This window comes from Cibotium barometz, chromosome 45, assembly GCF_041138505.1.
Source record: "Cibotium barometz isolate CiBa-2024 chromosome 45, ASM4113850v1, whole genome shotgun sequence".
NCBI lineage: Eukaryota > Viridiplantae > Streptophyta > Polypodiopsida > Cyatheales > Cibotiaceae > Cibotium > Cibotium barometz.
Window position 1 is genome coordinate 26,896,018 of NC_141090.1, and position 12,086 is coordinate 26,908,103.

At 36.8% G+C, this 12,086-nt stretch overlaps 2 protein-coding genes across 2 annotated transcripts; both read left to right on the plus strand.

Annotated features, from left to right (window-relative positions):
• Window positions 1-3,406: 3,406 nt before the first annotated feature.
• Window positions 3,407-3,904, plus strand: LOC147612573 (uncharacterized). Its single transcript, XM_086783516.1, has one exon. It carries the CDS (start codon window positions 3,407-3,409, stop codon window positions 3,902-3,904), a length of 498 nt encoding a protein of 165 aa, XP_086639642.1.
• A 622-nt stretch (window positions 3,905-4,526) lies between these two features.
• LOC147612574 (uncharacterized) lies at window positions 4,527-5,066 on the plus strand. The gene has a single exon (XM_086783517.1). The coding sequence runs from the start codon at window positions 4,527-4,529 to the stop codon at window positions 5,064-5,066; it is 540 nt and encodes a 179-aa protein (XP_086639643.1).
• Window positions 5,067-12,086: the final 7,020 nt, after the last annotated feature.

A 12,086-nucleotide genomic window follows, 5' to 3' on the forward strand; every position in this document is an offset into this window, starting at 1 on the left:
ATACAAGTTTTGGGTTGGAAGCCCTCATTTGGGTGACACCGTTTTCCATTGCCGTTCGTACGTTTTTGGTCATAACTCCTTCATACAGAGTTCGATTTCGAAGTTCTAGTACTCAAAATGACCGGCTCGTCGTCCTCTTTGAGACGAACTGTAGGTCTTGGTGTGCACCATTTAGCAAGTACTCTCTGTTTTCACTTTTGTACTAAATTTTCTAGTCCCAAGCGGGAACTCGCGTCCAGAACGTGACCCGAGATCACCGCTCCGTGACACTTGGTATCAGAGTACGAAACGCCGCGTCGCGGTGAGTTTGATCAAGACCACGGAAGGTGGCTACTTGGACGCGGAGGAAGCCACCAGAATTGAGGAGGAAGCAAGGCAAGAAAGAGAGGCAGAGCTTGACGCGCCGAAGTAACAGCTTGGATTCGACGTGAAAGGCACAACAGAAGTCTCGAGTCAAGAGCAATAGATACTCGACAACACCAAATGGATGACCCAAGGGATCCAGGGCGACTTGGCAAGATCACCAAGATGACAGACTGAACCGGCTAGAAGGCATATTGGCCTCCTTAGTCGAGCAACTACACAAGAAGGATGGCAGTCGACCTTCGTCGCCAAGACAGATGAGGTCGAGGTGCCCTCCCAACGTCAACACAGAAGATGGAATGACAAGACTCAGAGTCATCACATGAGGGATACGGGAAGTACAAACCGTTATCCCCAGAGAAGTATACTAGGCAAAGAGATTCGTTTGTGGTGGTGACAAGGTGGATCCGTGAGACAGAGGATTATCTCACCATGAACAAAGTGTCTCATGAACACTCGATCCGTGTGGCGTCGCGACTGCTATCAGTGGATGCATACACATGGTTTCTGGCAGGTGAGGCAAAAAGGCCATGGACAAGGTGGGATGATTTTACCAAGGACATGGCCGAGTATTTTGTACCACGGAATGAAGTCTTCAGGGTATGTGATGAATGGCGTAACCTCAAACACACAAATGGAAAACTGCGAGATTATATCAACAAATATAGGCAACTTATGCTGCAAATTATGGATATGCATTCTATAGATAGATTACACGGGTTCCTGCTCGGATTGTGTGACTGGACCCGCGCAGAGAGATTGAGAAGCAGGAGCCTGAAAATTATGAGGCGGCACTCACAATGGCGGAACGGCTATCCGACACTAAGAGCAGAAAGTGGCAAAGTAAAAACAATGCAACAGGAATAGGGGGATGGAATGGTGCCAAACCTCAAAAAAAGAATGATAACTCCTCCAATGAAACCCGAGAAGAAAATTCTGGGACAAGTACAAGGGGGCAAGGTTGAGTGGATCTTGCATACCCCGAACCTATGGGAGCAATACCCCAATCAACCAATAAAAGGGGATTTTTCAATATTGCAAGAAGGCGTCCTCTTCCTCCCCGACATGCCTGTGCAGAAGTTGCGCGGGCAAACATTATGACAGTGAATGCCCTCGCGTCGACCTGCACAAAGCCGAGTTACCACCGTTCAGGCCGCCCAAGGGCAAGAAGATAATTATGAACAGGTGGATCGACTGAGGATCACCGAGATTGAGGATACAAAGACCTCGTCTTGACGAGGCAATAGCCCACCAAGGGTAGGTGCCATGCAGGCAATACGAAAATGCATGGCAGCACAATGATCGACAGTGCAAAATGTGTATTTCGAGGCTCATGTGAATGGCCTAAGGCAAAACATCATGTTGGATATGGGAGCCACCCATAATTTCATCACCCCAAAATGCGCTAAGAAGCTGGGAGTGAAGGTGTGCGACTCCAGTAAACTCTCAGTGTCGCTTGCACAAGGACAGGATGACAATGTAAAGATGGCATACAATGTGCAGGTGCAGGCACGCGCATGGAAAGCGCGATTGGATTTCATAGTTGTGCCCATGGATACTTTCAAAGTGATTGTTAGGCTCACTTGGGTCGACAAATATCTCATCGCCTTTATAGGAAAGGTGTAAATAACATGATACTGGATATGCAGGGTACAGGAGTCAGTGTGCCATGCATCCGTCCTCACTCAAGGGATAAAACAGTCAACAAGGACATTGGAAGCAAAATCCAAGACACCCCAATGTATGCAGTAGGGTCGAGTAAGGCTCGAATAGTAACAGATTGCCGTGGAAAGATGCCGGAATGGTGCAGTGCCAAGCACGCAGAGAGGGCAACTAAGGAGGGCTGCCAAATACATTTATGCATAATTAAGGTCAAGAATGCACATCAGACGAAGTGCAAAATTGGTGAAGCAGAAATACACGAAGTGTTACATGAGTTCCAAGATGTCTTGCCCAAAAAATTGCCAACTGGGTTACCGCCAAAAGGATAAGTGGATCACAAAATCGAACTCTTGCTAGGGCATAGTCCTCCAGCTAAAGCTCCATATAGGATGGATGCTACAAAGCTCAAGGAGCTCAAGGTACAGTTGAACGAACTGGCTGAAAATGGAATGGTCCGCTCCAGCAAGTCGCCGTATGGTGCACATGTGTTGTTTGTCACAAAGAAGGACGTGTTAGCTAGGTTATGCACCGATTACAGAGACCTCAATAAAATCACCATCAAGAACCGCTACCCCATACCAGTAATGAAGGAACTCTTAGAACAATAGGCGGGAGCGAAGTACTTCAGTCGAATCGACTTACGATCCGGATATTATAAGATACGAATCATCGAAGACGACATTGAGAAAACGGCGTTTCGCACAAGGTATGGAAGCTACAAATGGTTGGTGTTGCCATTTGGGCTAACCAACGCCCCGGCCATCTTTTGCACGATGATGAATGATATTTAAAGATTATCTAGATAAGTTTTTGATCATATATATAGATGATCTGCTCATATATAGCGAAGACTTTGAGTGAGCATAAAGAACACTTAAGAAAGGTCTTCCAAATGTTACGGCATCACAAATTGTATGCCAAGCCAGAGAAATGTGAATTTGAAGTCACTGAAGTGGAGTTTCTAGGCTTTGTGGTCAATCAAAAAAGGGTACAAGTAGACCCCAAGAAGATCGAGGTAGTGGTGAAATGGAATGCACCCAAAACTGTGCGTGAAGTTTGCGAGTTTGTAGGTTTCACACAATTCTGTCAAAAGTTTATCAAAGATTTTAGCAAAATCGGCACCCCACTCATTGATATAACTAAAGGCATCAAGCCTTTTAAGTGGACAGATATAGAAAAGAGCACTTTCGAAAAGATGAAAGTCGCAATGTGCAGTACCCCGATGCTTAAGCTCCCAGAGTTCAACAAGGAGTTTGAGATCCACACGGACGCATCGGACGGGGCCCTTGGAGGAGTTTTATTACAAGACGAGCACCCTGTCACATATGAGTCTCGCAAGTTCAGCGATGTAAAATGCCGATAGACCACACAGGAAAAGGAAATGCAAACAGTGGTTCATTGCCTTAGGAAGTGGCGTCATTATGTGGTGCAAGACAAGCACACGAAAGTTCTTATAGATAACATATCTCTCAAGTACTTTCAGACGCAACCCAAGTTGTCACCAAAACAAGGCAGATGGCAGGATTTCATCGCAAAATTTGACATAGATATTATTCACAAGACGGGGAAACATAACTTGATGCCAGATGCTCTAAGCCGTAAGCTGCAGTTGAATGCAGTGAGTGTTGCAAATGGGGCGCTGTTTGATAAGATCAGAGATGCTCAGAAGTTAGATGCAGCAGTCATTCGCATGGCCACAGAGTTGCACAGTGGTACTTCAACCGTGGGTTTATTTGAATTCAAAGATGGAATATTCTACGTCCACCAAAAGGTGTATGTGTCCAATGACCCGGACCTCAAAGCCATGCTACTTTGGGAAACCCACGACTGTAAGCTGGTCGGGCATGGTGGGCAGAATTGCTCGCTCGAGCAACTTTGACGTCATTTCTTCTAGCCACGCATAACTGAGGATGTCATCAAATATGTTCGTACATGCCCAACTTATCAACTCGTGAAGGCACAGCGAGTCAAATCGACTAGTTTATTGCAAACCATGCCCATCCCGTCAAGGCCGTGGGACATTGTCAGTATGGACTTTATTGTGGATCTCTAGGAGTCCCATGGATACAACACCATATTTGTGGTAGAGGATATTTTAGTCAAGTGTTCAAATACCATGGACTGCCAATGGCTATTTTGTCAGACTGGGACAACAGATTCATGAGCAACATGTGGAGAGAACTGTTCAAGTTAATAGACACACAATTGTGCATGTCTTCAGCATATCACCCACATACAAATGGTTAAACGGAGCAAATCAATCAAGGCATAGAAGACTACATTTGCAATTACGTTCATGCCGATCAGAAGGATTGGGCGAACTACCTAGAAATTTTAGAATTCCATTTTAACAACTCCGTGCATAGTGCTACCCGGGTACACTCCGTTTGAGCTGGCCACCGGTAAAGAGGTCAATACACCTCTTGCCATTGCCACTCACAAGAGATGTGCATGCCGAAGATGCAGATACAGAGGAATTTTTACAGAAATGGCAGAAGAGAATGCGGGTTGCACAGCAGAATCTAGAACAAAGCAAAGTCATATATGTCAAACATGCCAACAAGAAGAGACGTGATGACGAATTTCATGAGGCCCGAGACTTGGTCCTGGTTAGTGCCCAAAACATTGCACTACCTGCCAACCTCACACCGAAATTCAACCATCGCTTCTATGGCCCATACAAAGTGCTCAAATCTTATAATGGAGTCACCTTCAAAATAGAGGTGCCCGCAACAGTACACATACATAATGCATTTCATATAAGCTTACTCAAGAGGTTTGTCGCCCTCGATACCAGGTTTGGTCGCCATGTATCAATGCTTGCAGATGGTGCAACACCCACCGTTACGCCTTTTGAACCAGAACTGATATTGAAATCACGGTTCTGGCGAGGAACGCCAGAATTCTATGTGAAATGGAAACATCGCCCCATGACAGATTGCACATGGGTGCCACAAGGAAAAATGATTCAAATGGCACGTCCATTGGTTCTGCAGTTTTACAACATAGTGCCCGTTGAGGATGATGTACATCCAGAATAATGGCTTGAAAGGGACTTCAAGCTCTTCAAAAGGGGGGTGTATGTGAGGCGTGGGATTTTTGGGATTTCTATCCAGCCTCTTGATAGTCGGCCTATGAGGTGATCTGGATTGGCCTATTGGTTGGCAATATAAGCTTTTCCTTGGCCATAAAATCTAGCAGAAAAAACCCACCAAAAAATCAAGAGATTTGGATAGGTCAAAAACCCACCGAAAATAGGAATTAAAAAATGAACTTCTAGCATGCACAACAAAGAAGAAAATTTTTGAGTTCAATGCTTCCATTTAGATGCACACAATGTATCTCATTGAAATCCAATTGAACTTTGTGAGATTTGTTGTTTTGAAAAAATGATGGAACATATGTAGATGATCCGTTGTTCAATATAGGATTAAATTCGGTAGGTGCCACACTTGGTGGCCATCCGACTTCATTCATTTTGGGAGGTGGCCGATATTAAATTTGTGCATTAAGGGATGTTCTTTTTCCTAAAAAAATTGGTAGTTGGCGGTGACTGCTGGCCTCGAGTGTCAGTGAGGGAATATTCTATTGTGTTTATTTTATCCATTTATGAATGAATGCACAACGTTATTATCTTGAACATGAAACCATTGTGGAAGTATGTTGTTTGTCGAAAATGAGCCTTGCATCTAGAAGCAATATCGACAACAAATCCTCTAGATATCCACTACGTCATCTCTGCTCTCCCAGTCTTTAAGTGTGTGTGAAATGGAGGGAGAATCTCAGCTTCTTTCAGGACGACGTAAAAAGCGTAAATCTATTGTGCATGTCGAAAATCGTGGAGCCATAAGTGAGGAGAGACCCACAACCTCAACTCCAGCTTGGAGGGGTCTTTTTGAAGACCCTGGAAATGTCATTTTAGAAGGAGATGAAGAAGAGGCCAATCATGCCAAGACTACCTATGTTGCAGGTCATGGAATGGGACCTCTAGAGAAATGAGTGGAAGGAGATGATGTCAGCCTTTATGAGGATGATAACGGCCATGGGACGACTCATGGAGGAGAATGAAGGGCATGATTTGGAGGATGCCATGCAGACAGAGGAGGGTCTTGAGAAGAAAGGGAAGGCATAGATGAGACACAAAGTAGCCAAAGCGAGGGCACAGGCACAAAGGACACCTCCAAACAGGTTAGAAAAATAGAGATTTTTGGGAAGATGATGAGAACTAGAAGCCACAAGGATGGACCATTATTGTGTTAAGGATATGAATGTTCTATATGTTCTGAATGAATTGTTCTCTAAAAATGAGTTTTGTATGTTCTTCTTGTAGAAGGGATCTTTATCCTAGGATTCTGTGTGGGTTGACCAGACTATAAGGAACCCCAGAATCAATTGGATCTTAAGGTGAAAGAGTTTATCCCCCAACTGCAAGATGAGGATATCTCGTGTTTTTTAAGTGGGGTAGGATGTAAGATTCCTCCCTCTAGCTTTTGAGGTTTAAAGGTGTAAGAACCTCCCCTTTTATTCTTGAAATTATTCCCCTCTCTGAAATAGAAGAAAGATCTTGTTTTACCCTGTTTTGGTCTAGAGATAGATAATCCAAAATTGAGATACCTTTGGATATAAAAATCCTCCTAGTGTATAAAATGGATTCCCTTGAAACAGAAGTTCAAAATTAACTTTCCAAGGTGAATTAGGAAGTAATTGAAAATGTGTATAAGGGACCTTAGCCTAAAGCTATACATTTTAAGAGTTTTTTGGATTATGGTCGAATTAAGGTTCTAATGGGCCAATTGGATTGATCCAAGTGTTGGAATGAGATAAATCCAAAAGAATAAAAGCAAATATCTAAAAATGAGTAAATGCTCACATAAGATGAAGAGTTGACTGAGTACAAGGTTTATTAGTTAAAAATTATGAGATATTATAAAAAAATGATATATTTTGAAATAATGATGCATTTTTGACACCTTGGTAAGGAAAGGAGGACTCTTGAGGTAGGCACCTCTTTCACATGTGTGGAAGGGTTTTTAATTCAAAAAAGTTGTGATATTTTTATCTCTCCTCTCTCTTGGATCAAACCAAATAAAAAAGGGAGCCAAACTGGTCTAAATCTTGTCCAAATTGAGTCAAACTGAACTTGGAAAATTCTAGAACCCAGTTGGACTTCGTTAGTGGCCTACCTCAACTATAAATAGACCCTCAATCATTTGGAAAAAATATTGAAGCTATACCATGCCAGTATTATATTAAAATAATCATATTTTTTTGTTATCTCTTAAATTTTCCTTTCTTGAGAGCTTGAAGCTTTCTCTCTCTACAACACTTCTTGGAGTTGCTCTTCTCCTCTTGGTGGACCAAATAATTATTCAGGGGCTTCACTGCAATTAGAGAATCAAGTTAAACTTGGAGATAAAATCAAATTTTATGGTTTTTTTCAATTTATCTCAATGACTTTCCTCTTCTCAACCCCTCTTAAGCTTTAGAAGATTTCTAAATAATTGTTTTAATTCAAATCAAACTTTCCCTAGGTTTCTTAATGTTTAATTAACATTAAGTTAACCTTTATGTTTAAATTATAATGCTTTCTTAAGTAAATCTCTCTCTCTAAAAGAATAGCCATCTTTATGGCTAAATCCCTTGAAAAAGGATGCTTCTCATTGATAGTCTCTTAATTCAAAGCTAAACTCTAGGCTTGATAAGCTAGAGATTAAGAAAATGGTATTTTTATGATTTTGTGTTAAAAAAATAATGGTTATTTCTTTTAGATTATTTATAAGTAGTTAAAAACTACTTTGATTGATTCTAAATAAGAAATAGATTATCCTATCGATTTGGAAAAAGAAAAATAATGGAATTAGCTTAATCTAGTGGAATATTCATAATTAATTTATGATTATGGTTAAAATTATGATTTAAATTCATAGTTTGATTTTATGCATAAAAGAGGAACTACTATCATATTTTCATATTACAAGCTTTTATTCTTTAGAAAAAAATTGAGAATTATCAGTAATAGCAACGAAGATATGACAAAAGTTTCAAAAAATAATACATATCTTATTTTTATGCATAATGATAAAAGAAAACTTCCTACCATATTCTAGGATTGGACATCCTATGCAAAAAGAATGATTTTCATCATATTCATGAGAAATATTTTTTTTTCTAATTATGCATAATTAATTGATTATGAGAAAAGAGTAAATTTTGGTAAATTTATTTTTATGCAAAAAGAGAAATTCCCATGATAATTGAGATCCAAGTAATTAAATGGTAAAAGAGGAATTCTTGGCATAATTCAAATTATGAGTATTTATCAAAAGTAAAATTTTGAGCATTATTAATTTTATTGGAAAATATGTGTACAATTGATTTTTCTAAATCCCATGAATCTTTTACTCAAAAGAAGAATATTGAATATATTTCATTTGAGAAATTTGAGAAAGAATATGAAAATATCCATGGAGAAAAAGTACCTTTAACTAGGCCAATCAATTGGCAGAAACTTAGAGAAGTCCCATCGATATATCGAAAGTAGAAAATAGTAGTAAAAGTGGATGTGACAAGATGTGATGTAGAGCCAAATGAATGTGACGGGATGTTAATGAATGCAATGTGAGTAGATGAGATGTGAATGTGATAAGAGGAGATGTAAACATGATGCGATAAGATAAAAATGTGATGTGATAAGATGTGAATGTGATATGATAAGAAATGAATGTGATGTGAGAATCAAGCTAAACTTGGAGGTAAAATCAAATTTTATGGTTTTTTTCAATTTATCTCAATGACTTTCTTCTTCTCAACCCCTCTCAAGCTTGAAAAGATTTCTAAATAATTGTTTTAATTCAAATCAAACTTTCCCTAGGTTTCTTAATGTTTAATTAACATTAAGTTAACCTTTATGCTTAAATTATAATGCTTTCTTTAAGTAAATCTCTCTCTCTAAAAGAATAGCCATCTTTATGGCTAAATCCCTTGAAAAAGGATGCTTCTCAATGATAGTCTCTTAATTCAAAGTTAAACTCTAGGCTTGATAAGCTAGAGATTAAGAAAATGGTATTTTTATGATTTTGTGTTAACAAAATAATGGTTATTTCTTTTAGATTATTTATAAGTAGTTAAAAACTACTTTGATTGATTCTAATTGAGAAATAGAGTATCCTATCAATTTGAAAAAAGAGAAATAATGGAATTAGCTTAATCTATTAGGATAATCATAATTAATTTATGATTATGATTTAAATTCATAGTTTGATTTTATGCATAAAAGAGGAACTACTATCATATTTTCATTACAAGCTTTTATTCTTTAGAAAAAAACTGAGAATTTTCAGCGAAGCTATGGTAAAAGTTTCAAAAAATAATACATATCTTATTTTTATGCATAATGATAAAAGAGGACTTCCTACCATATTCTAGGATTGGACATCCTATGCAAAAAGAATGATTTTCATCATATTCATGAGAAATAGTTTTTTTTCTAATTATGCATAATTAATTGATTATTAGAAAGGAGTAAATTTTGGTAAATTTATGTTTATGCAAAAAGAGAAGTTTCCATGATAATTGAGATCCAAGTAATTAAATAGTAAAAGAGGAATTTTTGGTATATTTCAAATTATGAGTATTTATCAAAAGTGAAATTTTGAGCATTATTAATTTTATTGGAAAATATGGGTACAATTGATTTTTCTAAATCCCATGAATCTTTTACTCATCAGAAGAAGAATATTGAATATATTTCACTTGAGAAATTTGAGAAAGAATATGAAAATATCCATGGAGAAAAAGTACCTTTAACTAAGCCAATCAATTGGCAGAAACTTAGAGAAGTCCCATCGATATATCGAAAGTAGAAAACACTAGTAAAAGTAGATGTGACAAGATGTGATGTACAGCCAAATGAATGTGACAAGATGTTAATGGATGCAATGTGACTAGATGAGATGTGAATGTGATAAGAGGAGATGTAAACATGATGCGATAAGATTTAATTGTGACGTGATAAGATGTGAATGTGATATGATAAGATATGAATGTGATGGGAGAATCAAGCTAAACTTGGAGGTAAAATCAAATTTTATGGTTTTTTCCCATTTATCTCAATGACTTTCTTCTTCTCAACCCCTCTCAAGCTTGAGAAGATTTCTAAATAATTGTTTTAATTCAAATCAAACTTTTCCTAGGCTTCTTAATGTTTAATTAACATTAAGTTAACCTTTATGCTTAAATTATAATGCTTTCTTTAAGTAAATCTCTCTCTCTAAAAGAATAGCCATCTTTATGGCTAAATCCCTTGAAAAAGGATGCTTCTCAATGATAGTCTCTTAATTCAAAGCTAAACTCTAGGCTTGATAAGCTAGAGATTAACAATGGTATTTTTATGATTTTGTGTTAACAAAATAATTGTTATTTCTTTTAGATTATTTATAAATAGTTAAAAACTACTTTGATTGATTCTAAATGAGAAATAGATTATCCTATCAATTTGGAAAAAGAGAAATAATGGAATTAGCTTAATGTATTGGGATAATCATAATTAATTCATGATTATAGTTAAAATTATGATTTAAATTCATAGTTTGATGTTGTGCATAAAAGAGGAACTACTATCAAATTTTCATTACAAGCTTTTATTGTTTAGAAAAAAATTGAGAATTATCAGTAATAGAAGCGAAGCTATGGCAAAAAATTCAAAAAATAATACATATCTTATTTTTATGCATAATGATGAAACAAGACTTCCTACCATATTCTAGGATTGGACATCCTATGCAAAAAGAATGATTTTCATCATATTCACGAGAACTAATTTTTTTTCTAATTATGCATAATTAATTGATTATGAGAAAAGAGTAAATTTTGATAAATTTATTTTTATGCAAAAAGAGAAATTCCCATGATAATTGAGATCCAAGTAATTAAATGGTAAAAGAGGAATTTTTGGCACAATTCAAATTATGAGTATTTATCAAAAGTGAAATTTTGAGCATTATTAATTTTATTGGGAAATATGGGTACAATTGATTTTTCTAAATCCCATGAATCTTTTACTCAAAAGAAGAATATTGAATATATTTCACTTGAGAAATTCAAGAAAGAATATGAAAATATCCATGGAGAAAAAGTACCTTTGACTAGGCCAATCAATTGTGGTAGAAACTTAGAGAAGTCCCATCGATATATCGAAAGTAGAAAATAGTAGTAAAAGTGGATGTGACAAGATGTGATGTAGAGCCAAATGAATGTGACGGGATGTTAATGGATGCAATGTGAGTAGATGAGATGTGAATGTGATAAGAGGAGATGTAAACATGATGCGATAAGATGTAAATGTGATGTGATAAGATGTGAATGTGATATGATAAGATATGAATGTGATGTGAGAATCAAGCTAAACTTTGAGGTAAAATCAAATTTTATGGTTTTTTCCAATTTATCTCAATGACTTTCTTCTTCTCAACCCCTCTCAAGCTTGAGAAGATTTCTAAATAATTGTTTTAAATCAAATCAAACTTTCCCTAGGTTTCTTAATGTTAAGTTAACCTTTATGCTTAAATTATATTGCTTTCTTTAAGTAAATCTCTCTCTCTAAAAGAATAGCCATCTTTATGGCTAAATCCCTTGAAAAAGGATGCTCTTCAATGGTAGTCTCTTAATTCAAAGCTAAACTCTAGGCTTGATAAGCTAGAGATTAAGAAAATGGTATTTTTATGATTTTGTGTTAACAAAATAATGGTTATTTCTTTAAGATTATTTATAAGTAGTTGAAAAAGATTATTTTATGCATAAAAGAGGAACTACTATTATAATTTCATTACAAGCTTTTATTCTTTAGAAAAAATTTGAGAATTATCAGTAATAGCAGCGAAGTTATGGCAAAAGTTTCAAAAAATAATCCATATCTTATTTTTATGCATAATGATAAAAGAGGACTTCCTACCATATTCTAGAATTGAACATCCTATGCAAAAAGAATGATTTTCATCATATTCATGAGAAATAATTTTTTTCCTAATTATGCATAATTAATTGATTATGAGAAAAGAGTAAAT